The sequence below is a fragment of the Schistocerca serialis genome, chromosome 11 (genome assembly GCF_023864345.2).
Source record: "Schistocerca serialis cubense isolate TAMUIC-IGC-003099 chromosome 11, iqSchSeri2.2, whole genome shotgun sequence".
Taxonomy (NCBI): Eukaryota; Metazoa; Arthropoda; class Insecta; order Orthoptera; family Acrididae; genus Schistocerca; species Schistocerca serialis.
In genome coordinates, this window is record NC_064648.1 from 83,727,394 (window position 1) to 83,744,315 (window position 16,922).

The 16,922-nt window shown below is 43.4% G+C and overlaps 1 protein-coding gene across 3 annotated transcripts in view; it reads right to left on the reverse strand.

Annotated features, from left to right (window-relative positions):
- Nucleotides 1–1,637: 1,637 nt before the first annotated feature.
- The window catches only part of LOC126426879 (poly [ADP-ribose] polymerase tankyrase-1-like), a 92,236-nt gene continuing 76,951 nt past the window's right edge, over nt 1,638–16,922 (reverse strand). For all 3 annotated transcript variants that reach the window (XM_050088923.1, XM_050088922.1, XM_050088924.1), the window contains one exon: nt 1,638–2,167. In XM_050088923.1, the coding sequence (XP_049944880.1) occupies nt 1,657–2,167 (511 nt within the window). In that variant the 3' untranslated portion in view covers nt 1,638–1,656. The remainder of the gene's footprint in view (nt 2,168–16,922) is intronic.

Below are 16,922 nucleotides of genomic sequence, written 5' to 3' on the forward strand. Positions count from 1 at the left end.
GAGACACCCTGACAGCATCACTACCATGTTGTGCGCAATAGGCTGCATGATGCGCAACTCCACTCCCAACATCCATGGCGAGGTCTATCTTTGCAACCACAACACCATACAGCACGGTACAGATGGGCCCAACAACATGCCAAATGGACCACTCAGGATTGGCATCAGGTTCTTTTCACCGATGAGTGTCGCATGTGCCTTAAACCAGACAATCGTCAGAGAGGTGTTAGGAAGCAACCTGGTCAGGCTGAACGCTTTAGACATTCTGTCCAATAAGTGCAGCAAGATGGAGGTTCCCTACTGTTTTGGGGTGGCATTATGTGGGGCCGACGTACATGCCACAGGTGGCCATGGAAGACGCTGTAACAGCTGTACAATATGCGAATGCCATCCCCAACCTATAGTGCATTCATATTTGCAGCACGTTGGCGAGACATTCGTCTTCATGGACGAAAATTGGCGCCCCCATCGTGCACATCTTGTGAACGACTTCCTTCAGTATAACGACATCGAGTGGCCAGCATATTCTCCAGATATGAACCTTATCGGGCATGCCTGGGACAGATTGGAAAGGGCTGTATATTTACAACGTAACCCATCAACCACTCTAAGGGATCTACAATGAATCGCCATTGAGGAGTGGGACAATCAGGACAAACAGTGCCTTGATGAACTTGTGGATGCTTTGCCACGACAAATACATGCATGCATCAACGCAACAGAACTTGCGACTGGGTATGAGAGGTACTGGGATGTACACCAGTCTGGACCACCACCTCCGAACGTCTCACTCTATGATGGTACAACATGCAATGTGCCATTTTCATGAACAATAAAATGGGCGGAAATGATGTTTATTTTGATCTCTATTCCAATTTTCTTTACTAGTTACGGAACTCTTGGAGCTGTGGTGATGCATACATTTTTTGATGTGTTTATCTGTACTGCAGGCACACCAATAAATTCTGTCTGGCATCTGAATTAGTGTAGTGTGAATACTTCTAATAATATGACATTGTAACCATGGGCACAAATTATTGGACTATCTGCCCAGTAGAGACACAGGAAAATTCCTTTCTAAGCGTACTGCTTACATGGCAGTAATATGTATGTTGTGAAATTTACAGCAGTTTCACATAGCACCTTTGCTGCTCCTATCAAGTACTCTTCAGTAATTATGTCTTGTAGAGACCTGGTGTATTTTTCGGAGTCTCTTGATTTCAAGAATGGAATCTTGCTTCTGACGACTTGCATTACTTTGTAAATATCTTACGTTGTTAATCTTGTCTGAGTTGGGTTGGGTTGATTTGAAAGAAGAGACCAAACAGCGAGGTCATTGGTCTCATCAGATTAGAGGAGGATGAGGAAGGAAGTCGGCCGTGCCCTGTCAAAGGAACCATCCCAGAATTTGCCTGAAGTGATTCAGGGAAATCACAGAAAACCTAAATCAGGAAGGCCGGACATGGGATTGAACCATCGTACTCCCAGTTTGAGGCCAGTGTTTAACCACTGCACCACCTGAATCGGTCTCTTGTTCTGATGTTAGTGGAGTAGTTAGATGTAGATCGAAAATACCTTTACAAAGAATGTCTGCTGATTTAACATTTTGCATATTTTATTTTAAAGAGAAGGAAAAATCATGTATCAAAGCTTTATTTAGTTCACATCACAGTCGTTTGTTGGAATGCTAGATAGGATTTCTACCATCCATTGTCGCTTGTTCACTCTTGCTAAGTCCAGCGCAGTGTTCCCTGCGTCCTCCTTGGCGTCCCTATCGGCCCCTGCATCCAGCAGCGCCTTCGCCGCCTCTGCGTTGCCGTAGGGTGCCGCCCAGTGCAGAGGCGTCCTACCCCACTGATCCTTGGCATCGACGTCGGCCGAGGACGCCGCCAGCAGCCGCACCACTGCCGCATGGCCTTTCCATGCAGCCAAATGTAGAGGCGTCTGCCTCACATCGGTCCTGGCATCCACTTCTGCCCCATTCCCGATCAGACACCTCACAATATCAGTATGTCCCTGCTTCGCTGCATAATGTAGAGCGGTCCACATGGTCCATCCTCTGTGCCCCACATCAGCACCAGCCCCAAGCAGCACCTGCACTTCCTCCATTGACCCCCGTGTAGCTGACTGGAGCAGCCCCCTGCTGTTCATGTCTGCAGGAAGGGTCCTGCAAGAAACAGAGAAGTTCTCGTATTTTTCTCCATATATACACTGTTTATGAGGTAAACTATAACGACCAGTTCTAAAAACATGTCAGAACAGTGAAAACTAATGAATCTTCAAATTTTCCCCCTCTATCATATAGTACAGAATAGTGGAAAAGTGCCTCTCCATTGAAGTACAGATATACGATCGCATCATCCTCACAAAGCTTCACTCACTCAGCATAAGAAAGTCTTACATTCCATCAAAAAAATGGTTCAAATGGCTATGAGCACTATGGGACTTAACATTTGTGGTCATCAGTCCCCTAGAACTTAGAACTACTTAAACCTAAGGACATCACACACATCCATGCCCGAGGCAGGATTCGAACCTGCGACTGTAGCAGTCGCGTGGTTCCGGAGTGCGCGCCTAGAACCGCTAGACCACCGCGGCCGGCTACATTCCATCACTACACAAATTCAGACGTTACATTTTGCCACATAGATTACTGATTGTGAATTCATATGAGCTCAGGATGCTATTGTTGATCAGTGTTTGCACTTCACTGAAAGAGATGATTAACGCAGACTCTACGTGTCCTCTTCACTCAGCAAATCATCCTAATACTAGCAATTGCAACTAAAAAATCACTTATTCCCGTATTTAAATAAAATTTCCTATTGTGGGAGAAAAATTTTTGAATCTATTTACTAGAAAATTTACTGATACAGCCCCTTCAAACAGAGAAAGCTAAATCACTTAACTTTTCCAGGCTGAGATGCTGTGGTCTGTACTTAAGACTCTCCCCTGATGTTTCGCCTTCGACTGCAAAAGGCATCCTCCAAGAACAATTGGCGAACTGCCCAGTTGGCAGTTCGCCGATTGTCCTCGGTGGATGCCTTCCGCAGTCGAAGGCGAAATGTCAGGGGAGAGTCTTATGTATGGACCACGGCATCTCAGCCCGGAAATGTTAAGTGATGACAACAACTGCCGTGAAAGCCTTCATTCTATTAGAGAAAGCTAAAATTTACCAGCAAACCTTTTAGACGAAATATTTCAGGTATGGCTATGACACTAATTCGATTCCCCTGCCCCTACACACAAACACATTTGATGGCACATGCACATGAGTCCACATGCACAGATAAACACGACGGCACAGTAACGAGCAAGCACACATGCATTCAGCACACACACAGATATACATGCACACATGCAGTTACTCACTCACACACGCACACACACACACACACACACACACACACACACACACACACACACACACAAACACACACACATTCTTAACCCATGTTCTTGTCGGTGCAATGCAACAGAAAGCAGCTGAGAAGTCTGCAGTTTATGAGACAAAATTAATGCTTTATCTACAGACCTTAAGTTAATCTAGAAGAAGGCGTTAGCGACCATAATGTCGTTGTGGCTTCTATGTCAGAGGAAGTTACAAAAAAGGTAAAGAAACAGCGTAGAGGTTTCTTGTTTGGGAATGCAAATAAAAGTGTCATTAACGAATATCTTCATAGTCAGCTCCAAGCTTTCGCCGTGGGACACAAAGACATTGAGCATCTTTGGTCAGAATTTAGAGGTACTGTCCACCACGTGCTAGAGAAGTGTGTGCCTAGCAGATATGTAGGGGAGGGAAAGGCTCCACCTTGGTACAATAAACAAATTAGGAAGTTGCTGAGAAAGCAAAGAATTTTGCACAGTCGTTTTCAACGTAGTCACTTCCCCACTGACCAACAGAAATTATGTGAAATGAAAGTAGCTGTCAAAAGATCAATGAGAGATTATTTTAACGAATTTGAAAATATTTCATCTGCAGATTCTAAAAACAATACCAAAAAAATTTGGCCGTACGTAAAATCTATGAAGCCACAAATAATTCAATATCTTCTCTTGCTGACAGTACAGGTAATGTAATGGATGATGGTAAACAGAAGGCCGAAATTCTAAACCTAGCTTTTACAAACTCGTTTCGGTAGAAGACTGCAGCACCTTTTCCCCTTTCAATTATCAAACAAACGCAAGGATGGCGGACAAAGTGTTTAGTGTAGATGGGATCCTTAGACGGCAGGAAGGCACTGGCCCAGACAGTATCCCTGTAAGATTACATGTTGACTATGCTACAACTATAGCACCATTCCTATTCATCATCTATCAGAGATAATTGCAACAGAGGAGCGTTACAAAGTACTGGAAGAAGGCGCAGGTCATAGTGATCAATAAAAAGGGTCGAAAATCGGATGCACATAATTAATGACTAATTTCACTGACATCGATTTGTAGTAGAATCATGAACATATTTTGTGTTCGCACATAATGAACTTTTTCGACTCTGAGAAGCTCATCTGCAGAAACCAGCACAGTTTTAGGAAACAGCGATCATGTGAGACACAGCTGGACCTCTTTGTGCGTGATATACGGCAGGCTCTACGTACCGGCTCCCAGGTTGGTGCCATATTTCTCGACTTTCGAAAGGCGTTCGACTCAGTTCCTTACTGTCGCTTGCTGCATAAAGTGTGCTGCTTTTTACTGTTTACATAAACGATCTGGTTGATGGTACTGACATCGGCATTAGACTGTTTGCCGATGATGCTGTAGTTTACAGGAAAGTAGTATCACACGAAAGTTGTGGAGAAATCAGTGAGGATTTGCAAAAAATAAATGTGTGGTGTAATGACTGGCAGTTATCTCTCAGTATTAATAGGTTTTTTTTTTTACTTTATTGTTATTTTAAAACCTGTACAACAGGCAGGCTGTCAGCAGCACACTACGCTGCTCTTCAGCCATAGAAGACACAAGCAGCAAAAACAGTGAGAAGACACATAAGTCACAGAGCGGTGGGCAATAAAACAGGAGACACATAGAGACAATCACGGAGCCGTTCACACTCGTCGATAATCCACACTGCTAGCTGATGAGACGACGCACAACCACTGAAGATGATGAGGGCACTGGTGAACGATGGAGGGGACGGTGAACACTAAACACTAACCACACAAAACACTGATGGCGGCGACCTCCGGCGCGCGAATGTCCACGTAACGTGTGCGAGTCTGGGGACCTGCCAAGAGGGGTAGAAGGGGGAGGTGGGGGAGAGGGGAGAAAAAGGATGCCAATGGCTGAGGAGTCGGGGGCAGGAGGAGAGGAACAGGGGAGGGGAGGCCCGTATTAATAGGTGTGATCTACTGCTTATAACAAGGCGAAAATCCCCAATAATGTACGAGTACAAAATAAATGCCCAGTCTTCAGAAGCGGTAATATCCGCCAAGTATCTGGGTGTGACTATTTGAAATGATCTCAAATGGAATTATCAAGGAATGGTCAAGGCGGTTCCTAGATTTCAGTTTATTGGTAGAATCCTGAAACGATGCAACCCTTCAACAAAGGAAATGGCTTACAATACGTTAGCTCGTCCAGTCTTATTGTCCGTCTGTATGGGACCCTTATCAGTTGGGTCTGATTCAAGGGATTGAGAAGGTCCAAAGAAAAGCGGCAAAATTCGTGACTGGTACATTTAGCCACCGCTAGAGCGTTACAAATCTCATAGAAAGTTTGAAGTGAAACACACGACGCGCTAAACGGAAGGGGCTGCTCACTAAATTTCGAAACCCAATCTTCGCCAAGGATGTAGAGCTTATATTATTACCACCAACTTTCAGGTCGCTCAATGATCAGCATTCAAAGATAAGGGTAATTAGGGCTTGTACAGAGGCGTTCAGACAGTCGTTTATCCCTCGCGCGATCGGCGAGTGGAAAAGAGGGTGGGAATATGACTTTGCCTCGAATTGTGCACTCCGCACACACCACTTGGTGGTTAGCGGAGTATATATATAAATGTAGATGTGGATGTACATTGCAATCCGAAATATTGATCCAAATAAACTCCAGTTTCCTGACACACTATTGACCTCACAACGCTGATGTATGCCTGTACACCATTTCATTCGCATGTGACAGCATCACTATAATGTGGCTAAGATGTCCAGCAAAATTTTTTATATGTTAAAGAAAATTAAGGACAAGTAGTTTCTCTCATTCTGCCAAGTAAGATGTTACGGCTGATAAAACCAATTTCCATCAGTCGATGCAGCACTCGCCCTTTTTTCTACAAACAATAAAATCATAGAGTTCACATACTCAAAATAAACATTAATACTCTGACAGATGTGTGAGACCCTCCTTGATCTCTCCTATGGAATGATGAAGTAGCAAATGAAAATTCTGAATTACCATAAAATCGCTAACAGCTGGTATGTGGTTTTCAGCCACGCGGGATTAGCCGAGCGGTCTTAGGCGCTGGAGTCATAGAGTGTGCAGCTGGTCCTGGCAGAGGTTCGAATCCTCCCTCGGGCATGGGTTTGTGTGTTCGTCCTTAGGATAATTTAGGTTAAGTAGTGTGTAAGCTTAGGGACTGATGACCTTAGCAGTTAAGTCCGATAAGATTTCACACACATTTGAACCTTTTTTTTGTGGTTTTGATGCACACAGTGCTACACTAAGCTTGGACTTCGGGCGAGGTACTTCCCTTTGCCAGCTACTGGTTTGTGCATCGGTTCACGCATACCCACAGTTTGATGAATTCTCGGAATAACGCCACTTAGAGAGGTTAAAGTCATGTCTAGAGATTCAAAGAGTCCAACAAAATAGAAGGGAGTGCACTTGTACACTTTACTACAGAACAACGAAGATTATCCACATTCAGACATTTAGCTATCACTACTCCTATTGTAAGGAACCTGATGCACGTTGATTAGGATTAGGGACATTGTAAGAGTCATCTCATTATCAGCTGGTTGCCTCACTATCACTTCCAGTGCAAGAACTTCCCTGCTGCTGTACAACAGATTTTGTGGATGGCAGAGCTACTCGAATGCTGTATTCTCCTAGGGCAGTTATATATGCACATCTGTGCCTGAGTGTTTTTTGGCCATTTGAACATGGAAAACACATGTCGTCTTCAGTGGGACGAGATTCTGCGATGTGTAAGTGTTGTTGCTGGTTCCAACAGTGATGTGCCCTTGAGGTGCAAACTCTGGACAACATCCTGCTACATACAAGTGATCTGTGACAGGACACGGTGTGCCAGTCAGTCTGGTGAATGGCGTTCCTCGCACTGACGTCAGTAGGTATAAAGAACGACTTGTCATCCTGACGAAATATTACGCTTCCCACATGGAAATCTATTAGTTTCTCAGGAACTACTCTGCAATTTTCCTCTACGCAACATATATATGAACTTCATTAATGGCAGTGATATACTCCAAAATACTGTCTGCCTCTACATGTTACTTGCTACTCTGACACATTTTGCATTGGTGTATGTGCAATTATTAATAGGACACTGCTTAAACTTATGATTTTGTTAGAAAAATACCACCCACATTAGGTATGGAAAGAAGTTTGTTATACATAATGTAATTTTAACTTTATGATTCTGGAAAAATGTTTATCACTTGTATTTTTATCTTAGTTTCCACCATTCTCAGAAGAAAATGATACAATAGTAACAGGGATTTTCTCTGCCTCGTGATGACTTGGTGTTGTGTGATGGCCTTAGGTTAGTTAGGTTTAAGTAGTTCTAAGTTCTAGGGGACTGATGACCATAGATGTTAAGTCCCATAGTGCTCAGAGCCATTTGAACCATTTTTTTGAGTATGATATTGTTTACAGTATTCCTTGTAAACACCTAGTATCCATGCAGTACCGTAGAATACAATCTATTTTATGAGTTATCTGGCCCACATTGATCGAGATGTTTTTGCTGTGGGGTGCGAGTGGAATAAAATGACATTTGGATGTAGTACCATGGTTGTTTTGCAGTGTTTCCTTGTTTTACATGTTATTGAGCACCATTCTTTGACCACCAACATCTGTGACTAGCAACAGTATTTGCGTTCATGATAGAGTTATTATATTACAGGCAGTCTGGGAAATATCGTCATGCTGGCCGCTGTGGCCGAGTGGTTCTTTGCGTTTCAGTACGGAACTGCGGTGCTGCTACGGTTGCAGGTTCGAATCCTGCCTCGGGCATGGATGTGTGTGATGTTCATAGGTTAGTTAGGCTTAAGTAGTTCTAATCCTAGGGGACTGATGACCTCAGATGTTAAGTCCCATAGTGCTCAGAGCCGTTTGAGCCAATACCGTCACGTCACACAAACTGAAATACCATTGCCCATGTTCCGTTCCCAAATTTGGTGGACAGTGCAATAATTGCTGCTAAATAATTAATTCTACCGGTGATACATGCGATCATGAAGTATACCAGTTCGACATTATCAGATACTATTGTGTCATAGTCCTTCCTTGTTTCAAGTTTTTTCTTATGTTTATGCTCCCAATAAAGTGAAAGCATGTTTCTCAGTTTGGAAAAGAGTGTAAGTACGAACACCACTGTCACGACAGCCAATGTTAATCAGGGACAAGGGTATCGTTGGGGAAGACTCATGGAAGTTTGATGGGACCGCTTTTGCACTCTTTATATGGGAATGATCTGACAGAGTAGCAACCTGCGACTAATTATTGATGAGGCTGTAGTGTACGGGAAAGTGTACTCGTTTGATGACTGTAGGAGAATACAAGATGAGTTAGAAAGAATTTTTGCTTGATGTGATGAATGGCAGCTAGAAAAATACGTGTTAATGAAGATGAATAGGAAAAAATTCCTCTAATGTATGAATATAATATAAGTGAGAATGTTTTTTGATAAAGGAACGTGTACTAAATATCTAGGCATAATGTAGCAAACTGATACGATATGAAACGAGAACGTGAGGACGTTAGTGGGGATGTCGAGTGGTCGACTTCGGTTTATTGACAGTATTATAAGAAACTGTTTCTCACTTATAAAGGTGACTGTGTATAGAACACTAGCTCAACCAATTCTTGGATACTGCTCGAGTGTTTTGGATGCCCACCAGGTCATATTAAAGGAAGTCATCCAAGCAATTCATGGGTGTGTTGCTAGATTTGTTAATGGTAGTTTCGATCAACACACAAGTATTGTGGAGATGCTTCGAGTACTCATACGGCTATCCCTGAAGCAAAGAGGACACATTTTCCGCGAAACACTAAGGAAATGTAGAGAACCACTCTTTTCACCTGTCTATGTATCGGTTCTACTACTGTCAACGTACATATTGCGAAAGGATCACGAAGGAAAGCTAAGAGTAGTTATGGCTCTTATGGATGGATGTGTACAATCGTTTCTCCCTCGCTCCATTTGTGAGCACACAGGAAATGAAATGACTAATACTACTGGAACATGGTATCTATCGCTTTGCGCCATATGGTTACCAGTGGAGTATGTATATAGATGTAGATGGATGTACATGTCCACTATATTATACAAAGCACGCAGACACTCCCAAAAACTTACGTTTTTCATATTAGGAGCACTGTGCTGCCACCTGCTGCCAGGTACCTCATATCAGCGACCTCAGTAGTCATTTGACATCATGAGAGAGCAGAATGGGGCGCTCTGCAGAAGTCAAGGTCTTCGAACGCGGTTAGGTGATTTGATGTCACTTGTATAATACGTCTGTACGCGATATTTCCACACTCCTAAACATCCCTAGGTCTACTGTTTCCGATTTGATAGTGACGTGGAAACGTGAAGGGACACGTACAGCACAAAATCATACAGGCCGACCTCGTCCAAGCTGTATCATATCCACTGCGAGTACTATGACAGTCGCGGGAGGTGAAAGAACTTGGATTTCACGATCGAGAGGCTGCTCATAGGCCACACATCATGCCACTAAATGCCGAACGTCCCCTCGCCTGGTGTAAGGAGCGTAAGCAAGGACGATTGAACAGTGGAAAAACATTGTATCGAGTGAAGAATCACGGTACAGAATGTGGCGATCCGATGGCAGGGTGTGGGTATGGCGAATGCCTGGTGAACGCCATCTACCAGCGTGTGTAGTGCCAACAGTAATATTCCGAGGCGGTGGTGTTATGGTGTGGTCGAGTTTTTCATGGAGGGGACTTGCCCCCCTTGTTGTTTTGCGTGGCATTATCATAGCACAGGCCTGTATTGATGTTTTAAGCATCTTTTTGCTTTCCACTGTTGAAGAGCAATTCGGGGATGGTATCTGCATCTTCCAACACAATCGAGCACCTGTTCATAATGGCCGGCCTGTGGCAGAGTGGTTACACGACAATAACATCCTTGTAATGGACTGGCCTGCAGAAAGTCCAGACTTGAATCCTATAGAACACCTTTCAGATATTTTGGAACGCCGACCTCGTGCCAGGCCTCGCCGACCGACATCGATATATCTCACCAGCGTAGCACTCCGTGAAGAATGGGCTGCCATCCCGCAAGAAACTTTCATATTGAATTCCAGCATTACCGGTGGAGGGCGCCACGAACTTGTAAGTCGTTTTCAGCCAGGAGCCCGGCTACTTTTGATCACACTGTCAAGATACCAACTCATTAGAACTACAGTGGCAATATGTCACACCGGTTGCTGAAATTTGCAGATATATTTTGTATCTTGCATCACTCTATGAAGTTATTGAAAACAAACGTTACTGAACAACATTATGAGTATAATGGAAGTCGTTATTCAAAAGCAATCACCAGAGGCTAAAGCACAAGTATCCCGCTGTCCCATTGTTTCACGAGTCGAATGATTTCCTGGTTCTGGACTTCCTGTAACGGCGACAGGAGCCAGTCATACGCTGTGCCCTTCAACACATCGTCAGAACTGAAACGCTTTCAGTTTTAATTTTTCTTTTTTTATTGGACCAAACACTGGGAAGTCGCAGGCCGACTATGACCGCGGGGTAGGGTAGGTGACCAAGCTGCTGCCACATGACCTTGGCTATTACATTTCGTGTGACGTTGATGACGTGTGACTTGCGTTACCGTGGCGCTGAATCGCTCCCTCCTACAGCAGCCCAGGCTGTATGTTCTGGATGGACTTGCGTAGGATATGTAGTGTCTCACAGTACACGTCACTATTAATGGCTTTTCCGTGTCCGACGGATTCGGTGAGTACCGGACCACGAACATCGAAATAGACTGTCAACTTCTCCTTGCAACTGATGGCACAGCTTTGAATTTTTTATGGGGGGGGGGGGGGGAGATGACGTTACATTCGCACCCCTACAGGTATCACCACGTTTTCCCAAGGTGGCAGATGCATATTTCAACTGTTTGGTTATTACAACCTTTTTCTTCTTTTCATTTGAACACTCTTCACACAAATGACAGCTTTTGTGAATTTGTGTAATTGAGTTAAAGACAACTATCTACTAGAGAGAGACGACAAGGCAGTGAACGTGTAGCTCAGAAGAATATGGCTAGCTGAAAAGATTATGGAAGGGCCCTCTTTCTCCACCTGCTGTACAGAGCATGATGAAGAAGTTTGTATCAACTGGAGAACTGGGCGTCGCTCTGGGAAGAGGCCGACACCACCACAGGTGGTTGATGAAATCGCTGGTCCCATGGCAGACAACGCTGCACACATTCCTAATCGTCAGGCAGTGCATGTCTTGTGTCATGAAAGTTGAACATCCAGTGGTCCACTATATGGAAGGTGGTTTGAACCAATCTCTGAGCATGAAGTTCCTCTGTATGGTGAACACATCACTGTTTGGTGTGCCTTCATGGCCATGTTCATCATCGGCCCATTTCTTTTTTGAATAGACTGGCGCTCAAGGACCAAAGACATGCAGTGTCACAGGCCAGCATTCCTGTGATATGCCTCGCCATCATGTTATGATTTCAACAGTTTTCACCCAAGACGGGGCCCTAGCGCACATCGCTCGTGAAGTTCACCTGCTTCTCCGAAACATGTTTGGAAACGATCAAATTATCATGCTATCGTTTCCGAATGCTTGGCCGGCACGATCACCTGATCTCACTCCCTGTAATTTCTGGTTGTGGGGCTACCTGAAGGACAGGGTTTACCAGTGGAACGTTTAGACTTGTGCTGATCTGAAGCCAAGCATTCCAAAAGCCATACACACCATATCTATGAACATGCTTCACTTTGCTGTTCACAATGCAATACTGTGCTTTCAGACTCTTCTGGGCACTGATGGGCACCATACTGAGCACCTTTTGCAGACATAATGGTACCAGTACGTAATGGTATGCTGTACCGTAGCAGCACATTGAAAGTGTTTTAATTCAGGTGATTTTGCGTTATTCTCCATGTCCCTGAAATTGATGCTACCAAGTTTGGTCCTCGTACGTTCATTAGTTTCTGTGCCATAACGAGTTGAATAGGGAAAGACTAATTACAACCACCCAGACACAAGGGATGTGGGAGTGCAGGCTGTTGACACATGGTTAATGACATGTGGACCTTTGGGTCTTGCTTAGGTAGCATAATGGCGATAAGCGAGAAATGCGGGTTAGAGTCGCAGTCTGGTACAAATTTTCGTTGTCGTCATTCCATCATACATCTAATGGTTGTCCATATTCGCAACTGCAAATACATTTCATGTGTATCAATTACCTGCTAGGTCTATGACCAAAATGGGATTTAACTAATGGACGACAAACATTATCAACATCGTTATAATTTATGAGGCGTCCGGAGGCAGTGTTTATGGCAGAATTGTCACAAAAAATGCCACTTCGACAGAGATGACTACTCGCAGCAATGTTACACGCAACTGACGTGGAACTACGTCTCGAAACATAAAAAGGACCCCAGGTGTCTGGCGTGAAAGGGTACATCAGAAGAAATCTCACGAAATCAGGTTGGTAATCAACGATAAGGGATATTTTCAGAAAATCAACCAAATTTTAAACGCACGTCTAAGCGACAGAAACAAAAATAAACTATCGAATAATCCCAGATCATGGAACTGGTCTAAACATTCGCCATCCCTACTAACGTCCCTATGTTCTCATTTCAGTTCGCATCACTTTGGACATTGTCCCTTGATATTTAATCGACGTTGAATAACATTCTATGGTTTTGAAACGTCAAACCCAAACATCTTTAGCTGTCTAAATTTTCAGTTACTTTATTTGAGCAACCAGTTTCAGCACTACCCTTTCTCAAACAGCATCCCCATTAATACTGTGCTCTTGCATTAACACACAATTTTCTAGCTGCTATTCATCACATCAAATAAAAATTCTTTCTAAGCCATCTTTTATAATCCTACAGGCATTATGCGATGACACTTTCCCATACACTACAGTCTCATCAACACACAGTTTCAGATTGCTGCTGTCAGATCACTTACATATAAAGAATACAAAAGCGGCCGCATCACACTTCCATGAGGCTCTCCTAACTGTAGCCTCGTCTCTGCTGAAAACTGGCAGTGGAGGTCAACACAACTGGTCGGGTCTTTTCACCCTTCTTGTACACAAGAGTCACCGGTGCTTTATTCCAGTCCCTCGTGACTTCGATGTGGAAGAGCGATTGGCGTTAAATGCTAATTAATTAAAGGGACAATAAAATGTACTCGCTGTAAAATTCCATCCAGACCTGGCGACTTACTTGTTTTCAACTCTTTCAGCTGATTCAGTACGGTGGGGGTGGCAATTGCTACGTCCTCCATACGGGCATCTGAGCGCCGTCAGACGACAATATGTCAATATAATCTAATATAGTCTTCCTGTGTGGCTGATATCCTGTACGCGAAATTCAAAACTTCGGCTTTCATTTTCCTCTCATTTATTGGCACATCGTACTTGTCAATGAGTAACTCGATTGAAACCCTCGATCCATATAATGATTGCACTTATTCCCAACTTAAGTCATGTTCTGTGTTAGATAGTTAGCTAAGGCCTGGCTGTGGAGTTTGTTGTGTGCTTCGTACGTCGATGTTGTGACATATATATGATTTGCGACTAACTTTGGGTTGTAGACATTGCTGAGCTCTTTTCTGATCACTCTGCCATCCCTCAGCATTTTCCGAGTTTTATTATTCAACCATGGTAGGACTTTTACATCCTTATTGCATTTATAGGCACATTTACGATTTGTACAGAAACCAAATGACAGATATAAGAGTCGAGGGGCATGAAAGGGAAGCAGTCGTTGGTAATGGAGTGAGACAGGGTTGTAGCCTATCCCTGACGTTATTCAATCTGTATATTGAGCAAGCAGTAAAGGAAACAAAAGAACAATATGAAGTAGGAATTAAAATCCATGGAGAAAAAATAAAACCTTGGAAGTTTGCCGATGACATTGTAATTCCATCAGAGACAGCAAAGGACCGAGGAAGATAAGTTGAACGGAATGGAGTGTCTAGAAAGGAGGATATAAGATGAACATCAATAAAAGCAAAACAAGGGTAATGGAAAGTAGTCGGATTAAATCACTGGGTGGTGAGGAAATTAGACTTGGAATTGAGACACTTAAAGTAGTAGATGAGTTTTGCTATTTGGGAAGCAAAATGAATGATGGTCGAAGTAGAGAAGATATAAAATGTAGACCTGGCATTTACTAGGAAAGGGATTCTGAAGAAGAAAAATTTGTGAACGTCGAGTATAGATTTAAGTGTCAAGAAGTCTTTTCTGCAAGTATTTGTGTGGAGTGTAGCCATGTACGGAAGTGGAACATGGACGATAAATAGTTCAGACAAGAAGAGAGTAGTAGCTTTCGAAATCTGGTGGTACAGATGAATGCTGAAGATTAGATGGGTAGATCATGTGACTAATGCTGAGAAGAGTAATTTGTGGCTTAACTTGACTAGAAGAAGGGGTCGTTGGTAGGACACGTTCTGAGGCATCAAGTGATCAGCAATTTAGTACTGGAGGGAAGCGTGGAAGGTAAAAATGGTAGAGGGAGACCAAGAGATGAATACACTAAGCAGATTCAGAAGGATGTTGGTTGCAGTAGTTACTCAGAGATTAAGAAGCTTGCACAGGATAGAGTAGCATGGAGAGCTGCATCAAATCAGCCTCAGGACTGAAGACAACATCACCTCCCTTGTACGATTTACAGTCAATCTATACTTTGCTCTGATTCGTCTATGTCCGCTCAATATGGACTAAAAAATCTCTATTAATTATCTGAGCAGGATGCTAACAATTGTACTAATTCATTATCTGTCCAGGTTAAGTACTCTCCACATCTTTTTGATGAACTTCAGTTATCATTGGCGTTGCAATGACCTAATGATCGCAAGTATCAGTATCTCTAATGATACGGTCCATAACGTCACACCCATCTTTAGTTTCGAGGTCTAAAATTCTTTTTCAGAGCTGCTTTAGCCTGCTCTCTACTCGGTATCAGGGACGGCCTCTGCATAGGTTTGCACTACCTCCAAGGGATACTGCTGTTTAACTGCAATTGATTCTTGAGCTTTCTACACAAGTAAAAAAGTTGTGTGCCATTTATCCTGTCTGTAGTGTCCGTGCACTGAGCACTGAAAGCGGTGTTGTGGAACTAAAATATGCTGACAGTGACTTGGGTTGCGCTGGGTATTCAAACGTGGACCCAGACGTTCCAGAGTGGTCGAGTGGGGTGGGGGGGGGGGGGGGTGGGGGGTGGAGTATGGAGGCAATTCTTGGCAACAATCTACTGGACCCTCCTGGTAGTTGAAGGTGAAGCTGGGAGTATGCGGAGCAGCATTCGCTCCCAACATGTGCACGGACATGACCTACTTGTCACAAAGCGAGTATGACTGGATAAGTGGACACAAGCTGTAAAATCACTTGTACTTCAGACATTCATTGCTGTGATCACCATTTGAATCTCATTACGTTTAGAGCCATTCCATTTAAAAAAAAGAAAATCTGCGAATATTTTTCATCAGACTTAACGGACTTCCCAGTCCTTTCCAGTACTTCCACAAAGAACAGCACTTCAGAATTTCGAGAATGGACAGTAACCCTCGTTGATACAGTTCGAAAATGGCCTGCAGCACTTAGCGCGTGCTCATTGGAATTTCCAGTCATGGAGCATATTATCAAGTATGGGAGCATGAAGAAATTGCCAATGGGGAGAAGCTGATGGAAGTATAGTCCCACAAGCCCGCAGCTTACAAGGAAGCCCTCAAGTGTGAGTTCGCAAATTCAATCTTTAGAAAGGCTCATTTGAAAGCGTTGTGTTAACAATGACTGGAAAAATATTAGCTGATAATGCCACATCATGTGCATTAGGAGGGAGACAGAAATTGACTGAGCAGGAGGTGCTGACACCAACCTTTTACGGGGTGTGTGTATTCCACAAAATGGAAATCGTCGACATTCAAGAAATATTAAAAGCAAACCATTAACTTCCACCTCGAGCAGCAAATGAAAAATGGTGTGCCACAGTGACCCCAGAGGTTCACACCATTACGATTTAAGGCGAACTCCATGGAAGTTGCAAACTGTGAAGAATGTTCAGCTGGGTATCCTGTCTCAAAGAATACATATCGAATCATATTGGTGTAACCTGGTGATGAGAACTGATGGGCTATGATGACATGTGACCGAAAGTGAAACAGTGTGTCTAGGAGCTTATCGTGGAATTGGCTATACTTTAAGGCATAGCTGCAACAGTGTGATAATATGTTTAACAGGCTCAGAAAAAACAAACATCCAGAGGCTGTATTTGTTCATCTTGCATTGTCAGACACTTTTCAGAGTGGATACTTCGCGCTAAAGGAGTATGATTTTTACACGCAGACCAGGGGTCACACAAAAGCCAGTTATTTTGATCAGTTATTGGATAATAGCAGTGCTCATAGCATAGTTGTAGTACTCTTACCCCCATTTTCCCTCTCTTGCTTGGTGTGACGTAAATTTCCGTGTTGCCCTTACAATATCATGCTAACGAGAAAGAATCGCA